The sequence below is a fragment of the Elephas maximus genome, chromosome 10 (assembly GCF_024166365.1).
Source record: "Elephas maximus indicus isolate mEleMax1 chromosome 10, mEleMax1 primary haplotype, whole genome shotgun sequence".
Classification (NCBI taxonomy): Eukaryota; Metazoa; Chordata; class Mammalia; order Proboscidea; family Elephantidae; genus Elephas; species Elephas maximus.
In genome coordinates, this window is record NC_064828.1 from 90,174,440 (window position 1) to 90,200,860 (window position 26,421).

The 26,421-nt window shown below is 41.0% G+C and overlaps 2 protein-coding genes across 3 annotated transcripts in view; one reads left to right on the forward strand and one right to left on the reverse strand.

Moving 5' to 3' along the window:
• TMED8 (transmembrane p24 trafficking protein family member 8) overlaps window positions 1-10,576 on the reverse strand; it is a 34,892-nt gene extending 24,316 nt beyond the window's left edge. Inside the window, exon 1 of the mRNA XM_049899730.1 lies at window positions 10,459-10,576. Coding sequence (XP_049755687.1) covers window positions 10,459-10,576 — 118 coding nt within the window. The remainder of the gene's footprint in view (window positions 1-10,458) is intronic.
• Window positions 10,577-10,872: 296 nt separating this feature from the next.
• On the forward strand, window positions 10,873-26,094 carry SAMD15 (sterile alpha motif domain containing 15). 2 transcript variants are annotated; one of them, XM_049899726.1, is made up of 3 exons: window positions 10,873-12,664; window positions 13,669-13,767; window positions 23,549-26,094. In XM_049899726.1, exons 1-3 carry the CDS (start codon window positions 10,955-10,957, stop codon window positions 23,783-23,785), a joined length of 2,046 nt encoding a protein of 681 aa, XP_049755683.1. In that variant the 5' UTR covers window positions 10,873-10,954; the 3' UTR covers window positions 23,786-26,094. The 2 variants fall into 2 exon arrangements, with proteins under 2 accessions (XP_049755683.1, XP_049755684.1); XM_049899727.1 differs by lacking the exon at window positions 23,549-26,094 and having other exon boundaries at window positions 13,633-13,702.
• The last annotated feature ends 327 nt before the right edge of the window (window positions 26,095-26,421 follow it).

The following is a 26,421-nucleotide window of genomic DNA, read 5'->3' on the forward strand; positions in this document are numbered from 1 at the left end:
CTACTAGTTTTGGAAAATTCTCAGCTTTTATCTCTTGAAACATTTCTTCTTCCCATACTTGCTCTCCTCTTCTGGGACTCCAATTATACAAATGACAGACCTTGTTATTATATCCTCTATGTCTCTTATCTCTCCTGAATTTTTCACCACTATCTTTCTACATGTTTCTTTCTGATAGAGGCAGTCCCCAGGTTACAAGCACCTGACTTATGGAAAACTTGTACTTGCCCTTTAATGTTATATGAATTTGCCCTCACGGTAAAATGATTGAACCAACCTCTGTTAGTTGTTGTTAGGTGCTGCTGAGTTGGTTCTGACTGATAGCAACCCTCTCTCTGTACAATAGAACGAAACACTGCCTGGTCCTGCGCCATCCTCACAATTGTTTTTGCGCTTGAGCCCATTTTTACAGCCACTGTGTCAACCCATCTCCTTGAAGGTCTTCCTCTTTTTCACTGACCCTCTACTTTTTTTTCTACTTTACCAAACATGGTGTTCTTCTCCAGGGACTAGTCCCTCCTGATAACATGTCCAAAATACGTCAGACAAAGTCTTGCCGTTCTCTCTTCTAAGGAGCATTCTGGCTGTACTTCTTCCAAGACAGATTTGTTTGTTCTTTTGGCAGTCCATAGTATATTCCTCACCACCACCATAATTCAAAGGCATCAGTTCTTCTTTGCTCTTTCTTATTCATTGTTCAGTTCTGCATGCATATGAAGCAATTGCAAACACCATGGCTTGGGCCAGGCACACGGTAGTCCTTAGAGTGACAAATTTGTTTTTTAACACTTTAAAGAGGTCTTTTGCAGCAGATTTGCCCAACACAATGTGTTGTTTGATTTGTTGACTGCTGCTTTCATGGGTGCCAACTGTAGATTCAAATAAAATGAAATCTTTTCTCCATTTACCATGATGTTGCTTACTGGTCCAGTTGTGGGGATTTTTGTTTTCTTATGTTGAGGTGTAATCCATACTGAAGGCTGTAATCTTTGACCTTCATTAGTAAGTGCTTCAAGTCCTCTTCACTTTCAGCAAGCAAGGTTTTGTCATCTGCATAACACAGGTTGTTAATGAGCCTTCCTCCAACCCTGAATCCCTGTTCTTCATATAGTCCAGCTTCTTGAATTATTTGCTTAGCACACAGATTGAGTAAGTATGGTGAAAGGATGCAACCCTGGCAAACATCCTTCCTGTCTTTAAACCACACAGTATCCCCTTGTTCTGTTTGAACAACTGCTTCTTGATCTATGTACAAGTTCTTCAAGAGCACAATTAAATATTCTGGAATTTCCATTCTTCACAATGTTATCCATAATTTTATCCACATAGTCGAATACCTTAGCATAGTCAATAAAAAAAGAAAAAAAAATTTTTTTTTTTTTTTAGTCAATAAAACACAGGTAAAAATCTTTCTGCTATTCTCTGCTTTCAGCCAAGAGCCATCTGACATCAGCAATGATATGCCTCATTCCACGTCCTCTTCTGAATCTGGTTGAATTTCCGGCAGTTCCCTGTCAGTGTACTGCTGCAACCGCTTTTGAAAGATCTTCAGCAAAACTTTACTTGCATGTGATATTAATGATATTGTTTGATAATTTCTGCATTCTGTTGGATCACCTTTCTTTGGAATGGCCACAAATATGGATCTCTTCCAGTCCGTTGGCCAGGTAGCTGTCTTCCAAATTTCTTGGCACACACGAGTGAGCACTTCCAGTGCTGCATCTATTTGTTGAAACATCTCAATTGGTATTCCATCAATTCCTGGAGTCTTGTTTTTCGCCAATGTTTTCAGTGCAGCTTGGACTTCTTCCCTCAGTACTATCAGTTCTTGATCATATGCTACCTCCTGAAATGATTGAACATTGACCAATTCTTTTTTGGTATAATAACTGTGTGTATTCCTTCCATCTTCTTTTGATGCCTCCTGTGTCTTCAGTATTTTACCCATAGAATCCTTCAATATTGTAACTTAAGGCTTGAATTTTTTTCTTCAGTTCTTTCAGCTTGAGAAATGCCGAACCAACCCCTACTTGCAACAAATTCTTCATCACAATCACCTTCACTTGCTGCACACACAGCTTTTAAAGTCATTGAAAAGGCTTCGAGCCTTTTCTTCTACTAAAACCAAAAAACCCGTTGCCTTCGAGTCGATTCTGACTCATAGCAACCCTATAGGACAGGGTAGAACTGCTCCATGGGATTCCCAAGAAGCGGCTAGTGGATCTGAACTGCAGACCTTTTGATTAGCAGCCGAGCTCTTAACCACTGTGCCGCCAGGGCTCCCTCTTGCACTAAAGTAAGGCTAAATAAGAACCGTATGCACCTGTTCTGAGTTACCTACAAATTCAACTTACGGATTTAAAGGCACAGTTAGGAACAGATCTCGTTCATAACCCAGGGACTGGCTGTACTTCTGAAATCCTTCTCTCTTCTGTTTTAATGCTCTATTTCTGAACCCATCAACAGAGGTCTCAATTTCCCTCTGTATATTTCAGTTACAGGATTTCTGGTTCTATTGTCGATAAGGCTGAATTTTTATACAGAAATGAAATTAGCACAAAAATAATGGAAGACAGCAGTGGGCTTAAAGGATAATATAGGTTCGGTCCCCATAAGGGCCACCAAAACAAACAAACAAAAAAAAAAAGAATAATAAAAAATTAATCCCCAAGGAGATTTACAATCTTTATTTTATAAAAATTCATCTGAGAGAAAGTCTCAGAAAAGGTCAGTTCCTAACGAACAGAGAGGCTATAGAGATGTACAGAATGGCTCTAATTTAGGATAAACACAGTGAAAAATGTTACGACGTGTGTATTTTTTTCTGAATAGGTAATATATCTACATTATTCAAAATTTAAAAAGCATAAAAGTATACAATGAAAAGTTCCTCATACCTCAGTCCCCATTTACAAAATCAACCAATGTTATTAGGTTTTGCATATTCTTCCAGAGATATTTTATGCTCTTGTTGTTAGGTGCCATTGAGTTGGTTCCGACTCCTAGCAACCCTATGCACAACAGAATGAAACATTGCCCAGTCCTGCACCATCCTCGCAATTGTCACTATGCGTGAGCCCATTGTTGCAGCCACTGGGTCAATCCATCTCGTTGAGGGTCTTCCTCTTTTTTGCTGACCCTGTACTTTACCAAGCATGATGTCCTTCTCCAGGGACTGATCCCTCCTGGTAATGTGTCCAAAGTATGTGAGACGTAGCCTCGCCATTCTTGCTTCTAAGACAAATCTGTCTTCCAATACAGATTTATTTGTTCTTTTGGCAGTCCATGGTACACTCAATACTCTTCGCTAACACCACAGTTCAAAGGTGTCAATTCTTCTTCGGTCATCTGAAGATACTATTCATGGACATTTATGTTCTTTCTAATCTTCCAGCGTTACAAACAATGCTATGAAAACCTTCTATGTCATTAAACAGGCATGTGAATACACCTATAGGATAAATTCCTGGAAAGAATGAGTCAATGAAGGCATATATTGTAATTCTGATATACTGACAGACTGCCCTTCATAGCAGCTGTACCAACTTACACTCCCATTGGCAATGTTGTTTCTGCACACCCTCACTAACACAATGGGTTATTAAACTTTTGGATCTTTGCCAACCTAAAAGGTAAAAAACCTAACATCTCAGTGTAGTTATGATTTCCATTTCCCTTATTATGAGTTAAGTTTTTTTATAGGTTAAGAGCCACTTCTCATAGCACCTTAACCGCTTACTGTGTGTACAGAAACAAAAGTGAAAAAAGATACTGCTCTTGATGTTTAGGTTTAGAGGAATCCCCTATATTATTTTTAAATTAAGTAGTTTATGTAAGAACTACAAGTAAAATAACTTATAACTGGATTCAGAAAGACAGTGAAGTAAGAAAAGGAAAAAGAAACCTGTAAGTTTATTTTCAGAAGTATAAAGTATGGAAAATGTAGTTCTGTTTCATAGAGAGAGAACAATTATGAACACAGCATTTTTAGGTTTTCTAAATTTATTTAGTAAAATTTAGACAACTACAAAGAAAAGCCAATTTTTCTATAGTATTGTTTTTAATATGTCAGTCAAATATAGACCAATTCTGAAAGTATTCTTAGAAGAGACCAGAGAAACCAGGACAAGCTTTGTAAATTTAGGTTGCATGTGGGAATTTTTTTTTTTAAATAGGTATGTATTCATGTTAATATGTATTAGGAAAAATATAATTGATATATCAAACCAATAATGTATTGTTTAGAATGAAGCAAAATTTTAAATGTCAATTAAACAAAGATAATCACTGTGTCCCCCAGAAATATGTGTGATAAGCGGTAACCCCTATACCTGTGGTTATGATCTCATTTCGGAACGGGTTTTCTTTGTTATGTTAATGAGGCAGTATTGGTGCAGGTTCTTAAGTCTATATCTCTTAAGATATAAAAAGTGCAGGTTAAGCAAGGAAGCACAGATGAGGGAAGATAATTGCCACACCACATGAAGATGGCCAAGGAACAAGGACCTTCCCCCAGAGCTGACAGAAAGAGAAAGCCTTCTCGTACAGCCTGCTCCCTGAATTCGGACTTCTAGCCTTCTAAACTACAAGAGAATAAATTTCTGTTTGTTAAAACCACCCACTTGTGGTACTTCTGTTCTGGCAGCACTAGATAACTAAGATAGTAAGCAAAAAATAGTGGAATGGAATTTTCTAATGTGGTAAAAAATCATTACTGTGATACCTGAATGGACAAAGTCTTGGAAATAATGAATGACGAAGGGAAGATGAAAGCTCAAGAATAACTCAGTTTGTAACTAAAGACTTCTAAAGCAAAAGTGACAGGAAAAACGAAACTTTCTTAAAATAATTTTATTTAAATTTGAAAATATTTAAAATGTGAGTTTTCTTGCTATGTCACCAGAATACGGTTTCAGACGTTCTGATCATGCTATAGATTCGAATTTTCTATGTATTTTGTACTTTCTCTAAAAAAAGCATCAAAAAGCAGGATTTTCCTCAAGTATTTGAATATCAGGTCAGAGTTCTTTAGAACAGGTCTCACAGGACTTCCCCTTCACTACACAGGCTGCAAAGAGAGTTAGCCCAGCCTTTTAAATTCAAGTGCAGAGGAACCAAAAGCAAGCTATGTGGTTACAGACCTAGGAGGCTTAAACGAAAACAAATTGGCTGAGTTTGTGTTCCAACTAAATCCAGAGACCGTACAATCCAATTTCTCCTCAGCCCTTCTGAGTGGGACATGCTCCTGAGTGGTCATTCATATTAGAAACCTTGGGTTGTGCTATTATAAACTGTGACAGGGCTAACTGGCTACATTAACACCATAAAAACACAATCACTATGAGAAAAAAAATAGCCACAGGCAGACAAATTTACAATGTTCTAACATAAAACCACAATAGAAAACTAAAAAAACATACGGGCTTTTTGGCACAGACTTCCCACTCTTCTGTGCAGTCAAATACAGTACCCACTGATTTTAACACTTTATCTAATTAAATTGAAATAGCCACAGATACAGAACATTTCCATTGTTACAGAAACACTTCATTGCACTGCTCTAAGTCCTACCTTACAACCATGAACAAGTTCACCTGATCCATTTCTGGTCCTCAATGTTTAAATGCATTGATAGCTCTTAGCGTTGTATACGCCAAACTAAATTCCATTGCTGATTTCAGGGTCATAATAGATTTTGCCCTTTATTTTCCCCGAAGCTCCCTAAACAACTAAAAATAAGTAATCTGCCATTCACTGATGCAACATGTATGCCTCAGAGAGTTCCACTATATAAAGAGTGATTTATCAGTTCACTTGGGGACTGAGGAACCCAGGTGTCCCAAATAAAAGACAATTAATAACAATTACAGTTCATAAAACAGAAAGAACACTGTGACTACTAGATAGCTTAGGTCAGAAGAACATAAGCCCTTTTCTTTTCACCAAAACCTCAGCTAGCAAACATGAAGACCCTCAAATGATAGTCTCTGCATAGAACATTTTTTTAAAAACTAGTTAGGGTTATTCTGGAAAATTACAAAGAACCAGGTACAATGAAAAATCAAAAACCTTTTATTCAATAACAACGAAATATTTAACCCCATTTCTTCCTGCTATTTTCTGAGAGGAAGACAGAAACCTTTTCGATTGCTTTCTTCACTCACTCATTCATTCACTCTGTTGTTTACTCATTTGAATCATTTTCTAGAGGAAGGTGGCAAAGAGATCCAATCAAACAAATTTCTTATTTAATGCAGTTTTTTTTACTTTACTCCCAAGCCTACACAACTCTGGGCCAAGCCAAATGTGTAATTTCCACACTGCTTTGGAACCCCGTTTAACGCTAACCCAGGGTTTCTCAACAGCAGCACTACTAACATTTGGGGCCAGATAATTCTTTGTTGCGGAGGTTGTCCTCCCCACAAGAGAGGGGGGACAGGATGTTTGGTGGCATCCCTGGCCTATACCCACTAACCAAACCCAAACCAAACCCAGTGATATCGAGTAGATTCCGACTCATAGCAACCCTATAGGACAGAGTAGAACTGCCCCATAGAGTTTCCAAGGAGCACCTGGCAGATTCGAACTGCCAACCCTTTGGTTAGCAGCGTAGCACTTAACCACTACACCACCAGTGTGGGTAACCCATACCCACTAGATGTCAATAATAGTACCTCCAGTTGTGACAATCAAAAATGTCTCCCGATCTTGCTAAATGTCCCATAGGGGCAGGGAGGGGGCAAAATTGCTCCCAAAAGAGAACCAATGCTTTCACTCAAGAAACATTTTTAGTTATCTCAACTTTAATTCATCCTGTTCAGTTGCTGCTCCTCCAAATATCTGTGTTGAGACTTTCTCTCACAATCCAACTCGGCAACCGGCAGATATTTACAGAATCTGTAAGACACAACGTCGAGGGCTCCAGGAGACAGGTAACTGATAAGAAAGATTCTGTCCTGACCCTGTCCCTACAATAAAGAATTATAATAAAAGTCACCCCATTATGAAATGTTTGGAATTGATTTTTTTTCTGTGCTACTCTCGCCTCACCAAACTGCAAACACCCTGAAGGCAAAGACCTGTCCTCAAGTACCAATACTTGATTAATTGGCCAGTAAAAATAAACTATAGTAAATTTCATCATAGTAAGGTGACAATTTCATACAGTGAGTAAAAACTCCAGAGCTAACTTACATCAACAATTTAACCTCTCTCAGCTATAGTTTGCTTCTCTGGAAAATGGAGGAAAAAATGATTGTTGACAGGATTAAATGAGATAATACAAGCAAGTCTTTTTCCTTTCTGGAACACTTTCTGGCACACACTAAGCACTCAATACATATCGACTATCATTACTATTATTTTATTGGCAACCTCAAGAGGAAGAGCTTTCTCTGGGCTGCAATGACAAACCCCTACTTCAGAAAATCAGCCAATGAAACCCTATGGAACACAGTGGTCCAGTCCCATTATGCATAGGATAGCTATGAGTCAGGGTGACTCAACGGTAGCTAACAATAACAACAACGACATGACATAAAAAGAAATCAGTTATCACCCTGCAAGAGGACAGAAGGTAACCATAAGCATTTCTTCCAACATCTTAGGAGGACAAAGTGAATGCAGCAATCAGCTAAAAGTCAGGAAAAAAATAAAACACTCAGAGACAAACCCACTATCCTCCAATATATTCCTAGACTGCTCTTACAACACTTACATTTAAAATGTTTGGGAATGTTAGTCAATAAGGACACCAGGATCTAGAGGAGAAGTAAAGACATGCTTACTTTATAAATATTGATACATGCAAAGGACAGGTGCTTTTAAGACTTAAACACATTAAACCAAAAAAAAAAAAAAAAAACCCACTGCCACTGAACCAACTTCAACTCATAGCGACCCTACAGAACAGAGTAGAACTGCGCCATACGGCAATTTTCCAAGGCTGTAAATCTTTACAGAAATAGACTGCCACATCCTTCTCCTGCAGAATGGCTAATGGGTTTGAACCACCTATCTCCTGGTTAGTAGCCGAGCCAATGCACCACCACTGCTCCTTTTACACAGTTAAAAAAAAAAAAAAATCCATTGCCATCGAGTTGATTCCAATTCATAGAGACCCTATAGGACAGAGTAGAACTGCTCCAAGGAGTGGCTGGTAGATTTGAACTGCTGACTTTTGGTTAGCAGCCAAGCTCTTAACCACAGCGCCACCAGGACGTCTTAAACACTTTATTGAGTGTTTATTTGCTTAATCTTTTAGAAATTATGCTTAGAATTTCTGTTACTATATGTTAAATATATGCCATCACATTTTGAACTTAATACAAAGCATAGTTTATGAGAAAAAAAAACACAAAAAATGTTAGATGTTTTAAACTAACAGGGAACTTAACGTCACGGTAAAGACCTGGGTGATTCACGTGTGTGTGTGTGTGTGTGTGTGTGTGTGTGTGAGTTGGTTGGGATATAAAGTAAAAGAAGAGAAAGCCACAATGTTGGAAGATACACATCCAGGAACACCTCCAAACTTCCTCTGGCAGGAAAGGGAGAGTCTAGGTGAGCAAAAACAGACCTTATTCTCATTAACAATGGATAACACCAATATGTACCATGAACTAGTTCAAACCAGCCCAGCAGTACTGCCAGAAGAAAAGGCCTGACGATCTGCTTCCATTAAGATTACAGCTAAGAAAGCCCTACTGAGCAGTTCTACCTTGTCACATAAGGTTCCTATGAGTCAGAATCTACTTGAAGGCAACTATCCACAAAAAGACAGGCTAGCACCAAGTGCCTCATACATAATGGCTCATGTAATCCTCCCAACAATTTTATGAAGCAGGTACTATTAGTATTCACATTTTACAGATGAGAAAACTGAATCATAGAGAAGTTAAATGACTTGCCCAAGGTCCCTTAGCTAGTAAACTGCGGACTCAGAATCCAACCCAGACACTGTGGGCCCACAAAACTTCCTCAATCGCCCTACTTCATGGTGTCTATTATAGTTTTAGACCTGGAAGATGAATTCATATTTGATAACCAAAAAGTCAGCAGTTCGAACCAGCTGCTCCTTGGAAACCAGCTCCTTCTTGGAAACTGCCCCCTGTGGGGCAGTTCTGCTTTGCTCTGTGGAATCCCTACCCACTCGACAGCAATGTGTTTGGTTTGGTTTTAGTACCTAATGAGAGAAGCCCTGGTGGCGCAGTGGTTAAGCGCTGGGGTGCTAACCAAAAAGACGCGGCGTTCTGCTCCAGTAAAGATTACCAAAAACCAAACCCATTCTCATGGAGTTAATTCCAACTCATAGCTACTCTATAGGCAGTGTAGAACTGCTCCACAGGGTTTCCAAGGCTGTAATTTTTACAGGAGCAGATTGCCACTCTTTCTCCCATAGGGCGGCTGCTGGATTCCAGCCACCCCCTAGCGGAGCGCTTAAACCTTGCGCCACCAGGGCTCCTTGTCTGGTAAAGATTATCTATGTAAATCCTATGGGACAGTTCTACTCTGTTTTATAGGGTCGCTATGAGAAGGAATTGACTGGATGGCACCCAACAAAGACCTAAGGAGACCTCGGCATCCTTCTGTATCTCAAAAAAGACATCCCTTTCATTTCATGTGTGATCTAAGAGGCCTGAAAAGTAAAAGTGTGCTTGACGGATCCTTTACTATTTGGACACTGAAGTCATTCACATGGAGTATCTTGTGTGGGTAAAAAATGGTAACAGTGTCTTGAACAAGAAAAGGAGCAGGGTCCAGGAGAACTAGGCGGGTCGCAGACGTCCCTATTTTTAGCCTCTACTTCCTGCCTTTGCTCTGGCTGCTATGTTGACTCAAAGGACCCAGGAGCCAACCTATTTCACCTCCTTTTTCACCTCTCACCCTAAGAGACGGAGAGGACCCAGGCGAGGGAGACTTGAGCCGAGGGGGTTCTGGACTGAGGAAGGCGAGGCTGCCGACCCATATGGGACAGAGTCCGGCACGAAGAGGCTGGGGCAGGGGACTGTGGTGGGAATCGGGGTGGGGAACCAGAAACAAGGGGCAGCGAGACCAGTGGGTTGTGTTCGGCGGCCAAGGTGTGATAAGCATACAGCGATGGGATCGGAACCCGGGCTGCGGCTGAGGAGGAGCCAGGGGTAGAGCAGCCCTGTAGCTGCCATCAGGGCTGATCTGAGAAAGGAAGCCGGGCAGGAGCCAAGGCATTTCGAAACAGGAGTAGAAAATAACCTCGAACGAAGCCCAGGGCCCGAGTGCTGGCAGCGGCGGGGACAAGGAGTCGCGCCCCAGGACAAATGGGGCTCCGGCAGGGGCGAAGACAGGGGCTTGGCGCGCGAGGGGGCTGCCGAGCCGGGTCGGCTCCGCCGGGAAGCCGGTGCAGAGCGCTGCCGAGGCTCGCGCAGAGGGGACGGGCCCTGAGGCCGGGCGGCACCCACCCGCCGGCGCCCCGGCCTTGCGTACCTGAGGCGGCCGCCTGGCTCCCCTCCACTGCTGGGCCTTCCCGGATGCCGCCAGCCGACCCTCCGCGGGCTGCAGGGCTCCAGAAGCCCGGCCCCTCATCCGCCTGCGGCTCCGACATCTGTAGCCCGCGCCCGGAGCGTTTTCCCGGCCAGCCGCGAGTAGCTCCGGAAAAAGCCGAAGACGAGCGAGCGCGGCTGCCGCGCGCCGCCGAGAAGAGCCGAGCGGAGCCCGCGGGCCGGAAAAGAGGCCGCGGCGGCTGCGGGCCAAGCGCTCCAGCCCCGGAGCGGTCGCAAGGGCTCTGGCCTGCGGAGGCTAGCGACGCGCACGTGAGGATGCTTTCTGCGTGCTTTTGATGGCAGATTTTTAAAGTCTGGGCTGAAAAGAACAAAACCTGGGGAGGATTCAGGAAGACACTCCCGGAAGCCGTGGTATCCATAGAGACGCTGTCGGAAGTTAGAGTTGCTAGGAGGGCTAGGCGCGTCCGGTGAACTGCGTAATGGCGGAGGTCCCAGAGGGTTACGATTCCGGACCGGATGAAGATGAGAGCTCGAGTTCTGACAAAACTGAACTGCCTGAACTTCTTGAAATAGCTGAAGATGCCGAACCAGACACCATTGCAGAGGCAGACCCGGAGCTACTCGTAGGGACCAACCAAGAGCCACAGCCAGAGACCACCTCCGAGACTGAGGAAGAGAACTTCGAACAGGAGCCGCCAGATAACGCTGTACAGCTTAAACCAGCCAGGACGCCCGAGGAAGAAATTTTCAAGGAGTCAGATGTAGACCTATTTAGTGAGACTGAGCCAGGGATTCCCCAGGAGACACCTGGAGAGATGGGAGGAGAGCTCTTCAGAGATTTGGAAGTCCCTATGGATGAAAAGCTTGAGGAACCAGACCTAGAGTCACAGGAGGAAACCATAGCAGATATTACAGAGGACGTACTCATAGAGTCAGTTAAGGAAACAGATCTGGAGCTACCAAAGGAAACCAAGCCCGAGATTCTAGGGGCCACATTCAGTGAAACAAGATTAGAGTTAATAGAGGAGCCCAAGCCAGAGGTTTCAGAGGAATCACTTAGAGAGCAACATGAAGAGATAGCTCTGGAGCCTCCAGAGCAGACAGAACCAGAATTTCCAAATGATATTCCAAGAAAATCAGTTGAAGAAACAGATTTACAGCCACCAAAGATGACTAAGCCAGAGATTCCAGAGGAAACACGAAGAAAATCAACTGAGGAGCAAGGGGCAGAGCCACCTGAGCAGACTGCACCAGAGTTTCCCGAGAAGAAACCAAGAAAATCTACTGAGGAGGCAGGTCTAGAGCCTCCAGAAGAGATTAAACCAGAGGTTCCAGAGGAGACCCGAAGAAAGTCAACTGAGGAGCAAAGGACACAGCCACCTGAGCAGACTACACCAGAGTTTCCAGAGCAGAAACCAAGAAAGTCTACTGAAGATACACGAAGAAACTCAACTAAGGAGAGAGTCCCAGAACCACTAGAGGAGATCAAATCAGATTTTCCTGAGAAAAAGTTAACAAAATCAGTTGAGGGAGCAGATCTAGGGCCACTAGAAAAGACGGAATCAGAAGTTCCAGAGGAGACAAGAGGAAAGTTAAATGAGGAAAAAATTCTATCACCACCAGAGGAGACCGATCTACTGCTACCACAGGAGATCAAACAAGAGGTTCCAGAGGAGACACAAAGAAAGTCTACTGAAGAGAAAGGTCTAGAGTTACCAGATGAAGCCAAACCACTATTTAGAAGAGGGACACATGTAGACTCTTCCAAGGACGATGGATCAGAACCAATCAAGTTTCAGTATTCTGAAGAAGCCAGTGAGCTGGAGCACCGCAAGTATCAAACAAGAAAGTTATCAAAAAAAGAAACTAAAGACTCTCTGTTAGAATTTTACAGAGAAAGTGAAGCAGAATTAACAGAAACAGATGAGGAGTTTTCTAAAGAAACACTTAAGCTAAGTGATACCATTAAAGAAGACGAAAGTGCACATTCCTTAGAGTCTCAAAGGGACTTAGAAAAGTCCTTTAGTGAAAGTAAAGTAGTAGATTTATCAGAAGAAGTGAAGGAACTGGTACCTGAAGATAAAGAAACCCAGCCAGAGAAAAAGATTAAGCTACGATTTGAGTATCTTAAATGGAGCCCAAAGGATGTTGCAGAGTGGATTAGCCGGCTAGGCTTCCCTCAATACAAGGTATACAAGAATTAAATTTTTTGAAATTGCATGCTCTCATCCTCTTCTACCTCATCATCTAGCCTTCCTGAGCTCTTGTCTCTTCTTCACTAGGAGTTTAGAAAAGTCCTAGAAGTAATTTGGATTTTAATTTTGACCCTGCCACCAATGCATATTTATATTTTGGGAGGAGAGAATGACATCGTTTGGGTTTTTTTCCTCTTTATCTCAATGACCAAACTTTTCTCTGCAATCCTCAGATTTTTTCTCTGCAATCCTCAGATAAAGACCACAAAACTTATGTAGGCTTCTTTTCACAGAAAACTGGATTCTTGATAGGTTTTGTTCAAGGTAGGCTTTTTGGTATTCTGTCAAGTGGATTTAGTGGCAGCTCCCTTGACCTTGTACTATTTATAGTGTCTGCCTCAAATATGTATCACGGGTACCTAAGAGTACTAACTGAAGTAGCCAATTAACCAAAAATAGTTTTATTTAAAAGATAGTCTATTACTGATGCCAACTCTTGTTTTTAGGTACCATAAAACAACACAAGAATTGAAATCTTTTGTCCCCCGCCCCCGCTTAAAAATGCAATTGAAGCATGAAGAGTCATTAGTTGTAGCATGTCAAAAAGTTTACATGAACCTCCATGTATTTAATGTGGAAAAGACCACTTACTACAGACTGGTATATCCAGCTGTGCCCTCACATAGCTACCAAGTACTGCCAGATAAATATCTTATTCTTTTTATGTTCATAGATGATATAACTGTGTTTATGAGCTCTAACTTACATACAGCGTATTGAATTTTTGAAATACAATTACGGAACTGAATTAGCAGTGTGAAATTTAATCAGGAGCTTAGATGGAAAAAAATATATTATTAGGGTGGAAAATAAAATTAAATTTTTTTCTTATTATAGAACTGGAGAGACACATGATTTCTTTCTTCTCTTCCCCCCCCCCCCCCCCCCGCCGCTATTTGCAGTACATCTTTCGAGTGATGTTCTTGTTATACTGACAGGGGTGTTTTACCACAAACTTCATCAGTGGCCGGAAACTCATCCATGTAAACTGCTCAAACCTCCCTCAGATGGGGATAACAAATTTTGAGGACATGAAGGTAAGTTGTGTACAAAGTTTCCCCATAGAGCACTGTAACAATACTACCATCTGTCTCAAACCAGCCTCCATTTCTTCCAACTAGTCCCCCTATTTCTGTCAGTGGAGTGGTCATACTCCCAGTCCTTCAAAATCAAAGGATCCTCTCCTTTGATCCCCACAAATATCCCCAAAACTATCAGTTCCTCCTGTAGTGATTATATCATGTGATTTTGTCTGATCCCATTTGTTTAGATCTTTATCCCCTATTATGCATTGAATTGTGTCCCCCCAAAATGTATGTCAACTTGGCTAGGCCATGATTCTCAGTACTTTCTGGTCTCTACCTTTTTGTGATCTGATGTGATTATCCTGTGTTGTAAATCCTAACTTCTATGATGTTAATAAACCAAACCTGTTGCCATCGAGTCAATTCTGACTGATAGTGACCCTATAGGACAGAGCAGCTCTTGGCTGCTAACCAAAAGGCCAGCAGTTCAAATCCACCAGCGGCTCCTTGGAAGCCCTAAGGGACAGTGCTACTCTGTATTACAGGGTCACTATGAGTTGGAATCAACTTGATGGCAACGGGTACGATGTGAATGAGGCAGGCCTCAATATACAGGATTAGGTTGTATCTTGAGTCAATGCCTTTTGAGATATAAAAGAGAGAATAGAGCAGAGAGGAGGGGGATCTCATACCACCAAAAAAGAAGCACCAGGAGTGGACCGTGTCCTTTGGACCCCAGGTCACTGCGCTGAGAAGCTCCTAGATCAGGGGAAGATTGTTGACAAAGACCTTCCCACAGAACCAACAGAGAAAGCCTTCTCTGGGAGGCAGCACCCTGAATTCAGACTTGTAGCCTCCTGAATTGTGAGAGAATAAACTTCCATTTGTGGTATTTCTGTTATAGCAGCACTAGATAATTAAGACATCCCATCATACCTAGAACACTGCTGTTTTAGGGTCTCACCATGGAACCTTTGGATTCAAAACCCCTGCTTTTCATTTCTCACCTTCCAACTATGTATGTCATTCCTCTACTCAGAAACCTTCACTGGACCTCCTCTGCTTAAAAGATAGTCTCAACTCCTTAGCTTATGACTCAAGACTTTCCACAAGTTTTTCCCAACCAACATTCACTTCCCTACCACACCTCTCCATGAATCTTCTGCTCCAGCTAAGAGGTCTAATTCACATTCTCACTAACCTGTCCTGTGCATCTTTCTTCTGCGTCATTGTTCAGGTCTACCTTCCCCTGTATTACTAATATAAATCTTAATCATCTTTGAGACCCCGTCTCAGTTCTCATCTGTCCCATAAAGTCTTTCCTAACCTTCCCAATCCACAGTAATCTCTTCTCCCAAGCTCACATGTTCTTTCTCTAGTACCCATTTGGCACTTATATAACATCATATATATTTTACCTGCCTTGCTGCCTATTGTTGTTGTTAGGTGCTATCAAGTAGGTTCCTACGTGTCATGGATTGAATTGTGTCCCCCTAAAATATCTGTCAACTTGGCTAGGTCATGATTCCCAGTATTGTATGATTGTCTACCATTTTGTCATCGGATGTGATTTCTCTATATGTTGTAAATCCTATCATTATGATGTAATGAGACGGATTAGTGGCAGTTATATTGATGAGATCTATAAGATTAGATAGTTTCTTAAGCCAGTCTCTTTTGAGATTAGATAGTTTCTTAAGCCAGTCTCTTTTGAGATACAGAAGAGAGAAGCAAGCAGAGAGACATGGGGGACCTCATAGCACCAAGAAAGCAGTGCCAGAAGCAGAGCACATCCTTTGGACCTGAAGTTCCTCCTCTGAGATGCTCCCAGACCAAGGGAAGACTAATGACAGCCTGGACCTTCCTCCAGAGCTGACAGAGAGAGAAAGCCTTCCCCTGGGGCTAGCACCCCGAATTCAGACTTCTAGCCTACTGGACTGTGAGATAATAAACTTCACTTTGTTAAAGCCATCCACTTGTGGTATTTCTGTTAGAGCAGTACTAGATAACCAAGAAACTATGTACAGCAGATTCCTGTGGTTCCTGTGATCCTATGTACAACAGAACACTGCCTGGTCCTGCACTGTCTTCACAATCATCGTTACGCTTGAGCCCATTGTTGCACCTCACTGAGGGTCTTCCTCTTTTTAACTGACCCTCTACTTTACCAAGCGTGATGTCCTTTTCCAGAGAATGGTCCCTCCTGATAATATGTCCAAAGTATGTGAGATGAAGTCTCGCCATCCTTGCCTCTAATGAGCATTCTGGCTGTACTTCTTCCAAGACGGATTTGTTTGTTCTTTTGGCAGTGCATGGTATCTTCAATATTCTTCACCAGCACCATAATTCAAAGGCATCACTTCTTCTTTGGTCTTCCTTATTCATTGTCCAGCTTTCACATGCATATGAGGCAATTGAAAACACTATGGCTTTTGTCAGGCACATTTTAGTCCTTAAAGTGACATGTTTGCTTTTTAACACTTTAAAGAGGTCTTTTGAGCAGATTTGGCCAATGCAATGTGTCATTTGATTTCCTGACTGCCACTTCCATGGGGGTTGATTGTGGATCCAAGTAAAATGAAATCCTTTACAACTTCAACCATTTTTCTGTTTATCATGTTGTTGCTTATTGGTCTAGTTGCGAGGATTTTTGTTTTATGTTGAAGGTTTACAGAGCAAATTAGTGTCTCATTAAACAATACACATAATTGTTTTGTGACACTGATTGCCAACCCCATAACATGTCAACAGTGTCCCCCTTTTGACCTTGTGCTCCCTGTTACCACCTTTTCTCTCCCGTCCTGCTTTCTCATCCCTGCCTGAGCTGGTGTGCCCATTTAGTCTCGTTTTGTTTTATGGGCCTGTCTAATCTTTCACTGTGACCTCAGGAGTGACTTCAATACTGAGTTAAAAGGGTGTCCAGGGGCCATACGTTTTGGGTTTCTCCAATCTCTGTTAGACCAGTAAGTCTGATTCATTTTTGTGAGTTAGAATATTTTTCTTTAGCTCTGTCTGGGACCGTCTATCGTGATCCCTGTCAGAGCAGTTAGTGGGGGTAGCCAGGCACCATCTAGTTGTGCTGAACTCAGTCTGGTGGAGGATGTGGTAGTTGCTGTCCATTAGTCCTTTGAACTAATCTTTCCCTTGTGTCTTTGGTTTTCTTCATTCTCCCTTGCTCCAGATGGGGTGGGACCAGTGGAGTATCTTAGATGGCTGCTCACAAGCTTTTAAGACCCTAGACACTACTCACCAAGTAGGATGTAGAACATTTTCTTTATAAACTATGTTATGTCAGTTGAGCTAGATATTCCCTTAGACCATGGTCCCCAGCCTTCAGCCCAGTAATCGGTCCCTTGAGGAGTCCGGATGTGTCTATGAAGCTTCCAAGGCCTTGCCTTGGTCAACTTGTGCTGACTTTCCCAGTATTGTGTACTGTCTTACCCTTCACCAAAGTTACTACTTATCTATTGTCTAGTTAGTCTTTTTCCCTTACCACCCCTCCTCAAAGAACCAACTTTTGCTCTTGTTGATTCTTTCTATTGTTTTTCTGTTCTGTATTTATTTCTGCTCTAATTTTTATTATTTCCTTTCTTCAGATAACTGTGGGCTTCTTTTGCTGCTCTCTATTTGTTTGCATTTTAGGGCTAACGTTTTGATTTTGGCCTGTTCTTTTTGATATGTATGTTTATTGCTATAAATTGCCCTCTGAGCACTGCTTTTGCTGTGTCCCAAAGGCTTTGGTATGATGTGTTTTAATTTGCATTTGATTCTAGGAATTTTTTGATTCCCTCTTTGAGTTCTTCTATTACCCAGTTGTTTTTAAGCAAGATGTTATTCAGTTTTCATGTAGTTGATTTTTTTCCCTTGTTCTTCCTGTTACTGATTTCTGCTTTTATAGCATTGTGGTCAGAGAGAAGGCCTTGTATTATCTCAGTGTTTTGGACTTTATTGAGTGTTCCTTTGTGTCCTAAAATGTAGTTTGCTCTGGAGAGTGTTCCATGTGCATTGGAAAAGAATGCGTACTTCTCTGCTATTGGGTGGAGTGTTCTATATATGTCTATGAGGTCAAGATGGTTGACTGTGGCCTTTAGATCTTTTATATCTTTGTTGAGTTTCTTTTTACATGTTTTGTCCTTTACCAAGAGTGATGTGTTGAAGTTTCCAACTATTATTGTGGAACTGTCTGTTTCTCTTTTTAGTGCCTTTAGAGTTTGTTCTATGTATTTTGGAGCCCTGTCATTGGGTACATAGATATTTATTAGCATTATGTCTTCTTGGTGGATTATCCATTTAATCATAATATAACATCCTTCCTTGTCTTCTGTGGTTGATTTTGCCTTAAAGCCTGTTTTGTCTGAGATTAGTATTGCCATTGCTGCTTTTTTGGGTTACTGTTTGCTCGATATATTTTTTCCATCCTTTGATTTTTAGTATGTTTATGTGTTTGTGTCTAAGTTGTGTCTCTTGTAGATAGTATATTGATGGGTGGTGTTTGTTTATCCATTCTGCCACTCTCTATCTCTTTAAGGGTACACTTAAGCTATTTATAGTCAGTGTAATTATTGATAAGTATGAGTTTATTGCTGTCATTTTTTTTTATTGCTGTCTTTTTTTTTTTTTTTTGTGGTGCTAACATTTTCTTCGTTCCTCTTACTTTCCTGTGCTGAGTTCCTTTTGTTTGTGGATTTTCTTTTCTTCTCTTTTATTATTATAGATTTTGTGTTTACTGAGTCTTTATGTTTTTCTTCCTATTTTGATAATTAGGTTTGTTAACTTTCTTTGTGGTTACCTTGAAAGTCCCTTAACATCCTAAGTTTGAACCAGTCTTTTATTACTTGATATCACTTTTGACTTCCTCTCCAGTTGAAAGTTTTATACCTACGTCATTTATTCCCCCTTTAATTGTTTTGACGTTATTGTCATTTACAGATTGACATCACTGTTTCCCCGTTTTAAGTCTTTTAGCTTTGTTTTATTGTCGAGAGTTCTTTACCCAGGTTGGTATTTGGCTGATGCTGTCCAGTGTCTTAAACTCCAGTTGTTGTCTGATGTTGTTGGTTCTCTAACCAAAGGACTCCCTTTAATATTTATTGTAATTTTGGTTTGGTTTTCACAAATTCCCTTAATTTCTGTTTATCTGGAAATGCCCAAATTTCACCATTGTATTTGAGAGACAGTTTTGCAGGATATATTATTCTTGGTTGGCAGTTTTTTTTCTTTCAGTGTTTTATATATGTCATCCCATTGCCTTCTTGCCTGCATAGTTTCTGTCGAGTAATCAGAGCTTAGTCTTATTGTTTCCCCATGTGACTTTTTGTTTTTCTTGAGCCGCTCTCAGGATTCTTTGTCTTTGGTTTTGGCAAGTGTGATTATGCTATACCTTGGTGACTTTCTTTTGGATTCTATCCTATATGGGGTTCATTGAGCATCTTGGACGGTCAGCTTTATGTTTTTCATGATGTTTGCAAAGTTTTCTGCCAGCAAATCTTCAACAGTCATCTCCGTGTTTTCCATTTTCTCCCCCTGTTCTAGAGCTCTGATCACATGCAGATTTTTGCTTTTGATTATGTACCACATAATTCTTAGGTTTTCTTTATTGATTTTTCCTCAAACAAAATGGCATCCATGGATTTGTCTTCAATCTCACAGATTCTATCTTCCGTTGTTTCAGATTTGCTCCTAAGACCTTCTAATGAGTTGTCCATTTCTGAAATTTTGTTATCTTTTAGTTTTCTAGTTGCTGTTTTTGTATTTCTAATTATTTTGACATTTTGTTCTTGTATTATTTTCCTGAATTCTTCTATTGCTTTGTCTGAGTTTTCCTTGATTTTCATTATGCTTTTGTTGGTTTTGTCTGTGTTTTCCATGATTTTGTCTAGTTGTGCTTTCCTTGATCTCTTTCCTAATCTCTTGAAGAGCTCTAAATATTTGTCTTTTGAATTCCATATCAGTTCTACTGCCTTTTCTTCTACTGGAAAGTTATCTGATGTCTTGTTTTAGTCACTTGCTAGAGCCATCATGTCATGCTTTTTAAATGTTTCAATATTGTCTGCTGTCTCTGGGACATTAAGGTATTCTTTTCTTTTTTTATTGATTGTATGTTCATATTTTTCATCCTGCTTTTTTGTTTTTGTTTTAATATGTCAGGGCAGGTTGGCCAGGTGTGCCTTGCTGCTTGCTCGTCTGTGGGCACGATAGTTCTTCCTACCTTGACTGGGTGGGCAGGGCAGCAGCAAGAAGGGTGAGCCCACTTCACTGTTCATGGTTTAGTGAGGTTGTTGAGGGTGAACTGGGTGGGCGCTGTCTGCCTCTTATTGTTGGGTCAGTGCTGTGGGAGCATTCACAGCCCCTTGCCAGATGGGTGGTGGTGTCCAATGGGGAGTGGAAGAGACTTGCTTTCCACTATTCAGCAGCTGGTTGAGTAGCAGGAGGGGAGAAGCAGTGAAACCTGGTGCAGCAGCTGGGGATGCTCTAGCCATGGCAGTGTGACGGGGCCAGTGGGAACAAGGGAGAGGTGGCATATGGAGATAGGTGGGAGAGAAAATGAAAAAAGGGTTGGTATGGCAGTAGCCAATGAATGAGTGTGAGGTGGATCCGGGAGCTGGCATAAAGGGTAGGGAGGTGGTGTACAGGGCTAGGTGTGAGGGAGAAAGAAAAATAAACAATTCAAAATAAATAAATAATGCAACAAGTTTTTAAAAATGGCTGCACAGTGGGGACTGGCAAGTGGGGTCAGGGTGGAGCCCAGGTTGGGGTGGGCTGGTGCATTGGTGGTACTTTATCTGTAGCAGTGTGGCAGGGACCGGCTGGAAGGTGGGGAAGGTAGCATACAGCACTAGGTGGGAGGGAGAAAGAAAAGTAGGAAAGGAAAAAAGAGAAAAAAGGGAAAAAAATGGTGGTATGGTGGGGGCCGGAAGCCCTGGTAGTGTAGTAGTTAAGAGCTATGGCTGCAAACCAAAAGATCAGCAGTTTGAATCCACCAGGCACTCCTTGGAAACTCTGTGGGGCAGTTCTGCTCTGTCCTGTGGGGTCACTATGAGTTAAAATCGACTCGATGGCAGTGGGTTGGTTTTTTTTTTTTTTTTGGTAGTGGGAGTAGGACAGATCCAGGGGCCAGTGGGAAGATGGAAGATGGGGGCTGATGTACTGAGGTAGGCTGGAGGGAGAAAGTAAAAATAGAAAATAGAAAAACTAAAAAACAGAAAAAATGGCAACGTAGAGGAGGCGTGGGGGGGAACCACTAGACAAAAGGTAAGTAGTAACTTTGGTGAAGGCTAAGACAGTACACAACACTGGGACAGTCAGCACAACTTGACCAAGGGAAGGCCATGGAAGCTTCACAGACACATCCAGACTCCCAGAGGGACTGAATTATTGGGATGAGGGCTGGGAACCATGGTTTTTGGAAATATCTAGCTCAATTGACATAACATAGTTTATAAAGAAAATGTTCTACATCCTAGAGTAGCATCTGGGGTCTTAAAAGCTTATGAGCGGCCATCTAAGATACTCCACTGGTCTCCCCCCATCTGGAGCAAGGGAGAATGAAGAAAACCAAAGACACAAGGGAAAGATTAGTCCAAAGGACTAATGGACCACGACTACCACAGCCTCCACCAGACTGAGTCCAGCACAAGTAGATAGTACCCAGCTACAACCACCAACTGCTCTGGCAGGTATCACAATAGAGGGTCCAGGACAGAGCTGGAGAAACATATAGAACAAAATTCTAACTCACAAAAAAAGACCAGACTTACTGGTCTGACAGACTGGAGAAACCCTGAAAGTATGGCCCCTAGATACCCTTTTAACTCAGTACCGAAGTCACTTCTGAAGTTCACCCTTCAGCCAAAGATTAGACAGGCCCATAAAACAAAATGAGACTAAATGGGCACAACAGCCCAGGGGCAAGGACAAGAAGGCAGGAGAGGACAGGAAAGATGGTAATGAGGAACCCAGGTTTGAGATGGGGAGAGTATTGACGTGTTGTGGGGTTGGCAGCCAGTGTCACAAAACAATATGTGTATTAATTGTTTAATGAGAAACTAATTACTCTGTAAAACTTCATCTAAAGTACAATAAAAAATAATAAAAAATTGGCATAGAGTTTTAGCCTTGTAGGTGTGTATACTGATGCATTTAAGCTGGGCTTTTATGAAACATATTTTTGTTCTTATAACTAACTACAGAGATATCGTTATAAAAAATAATAAATTTCTGCTGAAACACTGCAAAAAAATATTATAGACAGGCATTTTGGTGTCACCCTCTCTGACAGTGTCACCCAGTACAGTCCACACTCCCTGTACTCCCCTAGTGATGCCACTGGGAATTCCAAGCAACTATGTAGACTCTCAATTACAAATCATTTCTAGAGTCCAAATGAAACCAATTCATGTAAGGTTTGAGACAAAAGGTATCTTGTCTATCTAAAATCCATTTATAATGGGCAGTTTTGCATCAGCTGTAGAATTGTCTGTGCCATGAATTTACAGTCTTGTAACTATCAAGTCGATTTGGAAACCCTGGTGGCATAGTGGTTAAGAGCTACAGCTGTTAACCAAAAGGTTGGCAGTTCAAATCCACCAGGCGATCCTTGGAAAACTCTATGGGGCATTTCTGCTCTGTCCTATAAGGTCATTATGAGTTGGAATCGACTTGACAGCAACAGGTAACTAGGGCTAGTAGGTTTAATTTAAAAAAAAAATCCATTCTACATAGTGCTTTGGGTGTGTTCTAGCAGCAATTTCATGGACTACATTTTCATCCATATGAAACATTTCATTCAAATAGCAATGTTATAACTGACCTATGATTAAACTAGAATTTGAAAAGGCAAGCAAGCAATGACAGTTTAATCTAGGAGATTAAGTGGCCTAGTGTTCAATGGGAAACCCTGGTGGCGGTGTGGTTAAGAGCTATGGCTGCTAACCAAAGGTCAGCAGTTCGAATCTACCAGGTGCTCCTTGGAAACCATATGGGGAGTTCTGCTCTGTCCTGTTGGTTCGCTATGAGTCGGAATCGATGCAGAGGGTTTGGTTTTGTTTTGGTGCTCAAAGAATATATGTTTTAGAGACACTGAATGTAATGGCAAAAAGTATTTTTAAAGAATTTACAAGTATACCAATAAAACAGCTTGAACTTAACGTCTGCTTTTTAGTGTTTGAGATTTATTTTTTAGTAAGCAAACTATTTGAGTAATGATTTTTAATTTTTTTCTTAGTTGCAAATTAACTAAGCCCCTTACAGACAAGGTATTTATTAACCGTCCCAGGGATAGTCATGGCTCCTAATCTGAACATATTATCTACTCTTATGGTTGGTCAGGTTGCTTGGCCAAAGGAAAGAAATGAACCCATCCATGGCCATCTGAAGCAAGGACCTAGAAACATCTTTAAATGATGCTTTAAAAATATAATAAATCATATGCTATTTCTCTTAAAAACTTCATTTTGATAAGGCCAGGCTATTAAGCCTTTAAATGTGTTATTTCATTATTTTATTTCCCCACAGAAATAAATATACCTGTTGCTGCCAAGTTGATTCCAACTCATAGTGACCCTATAGGATAGAGTAGAACTGCTCCATAGGGTTTCCAAGGAGTGACTGGCGGATTCAAACTGCTGACCTTTTGGTTAGCAGCCCCAGCCTTAACCACTGTGACACCAAGGCTCCAAAATACCTTAAGGGGTTCGCATTTATGAGGCCCAAAAAACTAAGTAAAAACTAACTAAACTTTAGATTTAGTTGTACTTTCAGGTTAGTTCCATTAAAAACTATTATTGCATTTCAGGTAATTTCTCGGCATACTCGGGAGCTACTGGGATTTGAAGAGCCATTGTTCAGACGTTCCATTACCCTTCCCTACAGGGACAATATAGGTTTGTTTTTAGAACGAAAAAGTCATACTGGGATAAAATCTAATTCTTTGACCTTATCTGAATTTGTCCAAGCAGCAAGATTACAGGATTATGCTCCACAGATAACTTCCTCTGAAGAGACTCAGGCATTACATTCCACTGAACCATAGCAGAAAGCCATTTCACTTAGCCTGAAAGATCAAACTAAACTACTTTGGGGCAGAAGTGTGGTCTTTTTTGGTTTTTCTTTTTCTCCTTTTCATCTAACTCCTTTTCAGAGTTAAAACTGCTGGCTCCTTCTTAGTTCTACCAACTCACAGCACTGTCCCTTAATTTGGTTTCAATTTAGCCCTTGTTAAAACAAAGATAGTAATACTTACCTTTGTAGGTAACTATAACAATTCCTGGTAAATTCTAGCAATGCATCTGGTAGTAGAAACATGTTAGGGAAATACAGTTAAATATTAAATTTCCTGCTGACCCAGATATTCTCCACAAATTCAGAAAAGAAAGTTTTATTATTGAATACATCACAGGCAATCCACTAAAGAGATTTTAAAGACAAAGAAATCTCACCCTTTTATATAGCCAGGCAGATACAAGCTATTACATACATGTAAATTGCCTTTTATCCAAAGGAAAATTAAAACTTCTATCTCATGATGGAGCAGTGGTTAAGAGCTCAGGCTGCTAGCCAAAAAGTTAGCAGTTCAAATCCACCGGCTGCGCCTTGGAAACCCTATGGGGCAGTTCTGCATCATCCTATAGGGTCGCTTTGAGTTGGAATTGACTTGATGGCAGTGGGTTTATCTTTATGGCAAATAGGAAGTTACCGTGGGAACCAGGCACCTAAGCTAAACTCCCATAGAGACAGGATGCCATCCTCCTCAATGCTCACATTTCAAAGAGATGGCCCCAAGGCCCCCAAGAAAGATATCTTGTGACACAAAACTGGCAAGAGGCTTACTAGCATTTAAAAATATTTATGTATATCTCAAAGAGACAGAGAAAGGATTTACAATTACAAGTTCTCTATAGGAAATGTTTTGAGAAAAATGACGGGGGGTTCTCTTTCCCTTTTGGCACCAGAGAACATTCCCCCAGGTTTTTTTTTTTTAGATTTCTATTACCCTTACAAACGACATGGCTTACAGAAGTACCACCGACTATAGAATAGCATCTGGAGTTTGCTTACAAGGCTCTTTTAAGTAGTACCTTTCAGACCATTATAAAATGAAATTCAGGCCAGAATTTAACCATGACAGCTTCTCAAAAGAAATTACAAAATACTTCGGGTTACTTGAATGACCCCAGTTCCCATCTAGTTTCGTAGAGTCAACCGTTTTTTCTCCACCCTATCCACTTAATCCTAAAATCACTATCCAAATCAAACCCATTACTGTCAAGTCAATTCCAACTCATAGCAACCCTAAAGGACAGAACTGAATTGCCCCACAGGGTTTCCAAGGCTGTGAATCCTTATGGAAGCAGACTACCACATCTTTCTCCCGAGGCTGGTAGGTTGGAACCGCTGACCTTTCGGTTACCAGCCAAGCCCTTAATCACTGCATCATCAGGGCTCCATAAAAACCACTATATCTGAAACCCATTGCTGTTGAGTTGATTCCGACCCATAGCAACCCTATAGAACAGAGTAGAACTGCCCCATAGGGTTTCCAAGGAGATGCTGGTGGATTCGAACCACCGACCTCTTGATTAGCAGCCAAACGCTTAACCACTTAGCTACCAGGCCCCTCAGAAGGCTTACCATAATCCAGAAGGACAATGATGTACCTTGATGTAACCTGTCCAGTTCCCTATACCTGAATGAACACTCAAAGGAATGTGGAATTTTTTTTTTCCCCACTGAGGAACAGTAACTTAGAGTAGCATTTACTTAGCATTTATACTAGGTGTTAATATTTGGTGATGAATCTAACTGCTCCTCTGCACTGGACTAACAAGATTTTATCTGAAACCATTCTGACACCATACCATTAAATTTGCCTGACTCACAATTATGCAAAATCAAAATGTAAATGATTAACCTAAGACCAAGGTGATTTACATGTATGGTGAATGGTTTTGTTCTAAAGCACTTCAGTATTTAGCAAACAGTGTTCTGTTCAATGGCAAAGCATAGTAAATAACATCCTTTTCCAACTAGGTGGGGTCACTGCCATTGTCTTCTACTCTATCATAATGGACAAAAAGTATTTGAAAAACATGCAGGAAATAAACAAACTTGCTCTTTAGGAATAAGTTCTGTACTTTGCAAAATTATTTTAAGTCATTTGATATAAACGTCAGCTATGTTTTAAATGGTGGAAACAGATTTAAGTAAGGTAGTATCAGAATAGTCATATTTAGCTGAAATAAGCATGAAATAAATCATAATTCAGATCACTTACTATACATTTTACTACTCTATCAAAAAATGGTAGGAAAATCAAGCCGTATCATCATTTGCCAGCTACATAGTACTACAGGACAAGAAGCTGCAGCATGTAACTAATAATGACGTTACAACTTCTTGAATTCAGCTATGTTTTAAGAGAGAAATCATTTGAATTAACAAGGCTTTCCTGGGGAAGCAGCTTACTTAAGTGGGTTAAGTTATGTAGTTTCATTTGATTGTTTCGTAGAGCCAGAGACACCCAAGTATACTGACATAAAGGACCTCTTGTTTTATTCCACACTTTAAAGCGCCAGCAGTATGGTTTTCTAATTCCTTAGTGCCTAATTCGTGGCAAACATTGGCAAAGACAATATGGTCACATGACTCCCACTATCAATTGTAGTGATC

Coding starts and splice junctions, on each gene's coding strand:
- SAMD15 (XM_049899726.1), top strand. CDS start 10,955: ATGGCGGAGGTCCCAGAGGGTTACGATTCCGGACCGGATGAAGATGAG. Junction 12,665..13,668: donor TAGGCTTCCCTCAATACAAG/GTATACAAGAAT, acceptor TTATACTGACAG/GGGTGTTTTACCACAAACTT. Junction 13,768..23,548: donor CAAATTTTGAGGACATGAAG/GTAAGTTGTGTA, acceptor ATTGCATTTCAG/GTAATTTCTCGGCATACTCG.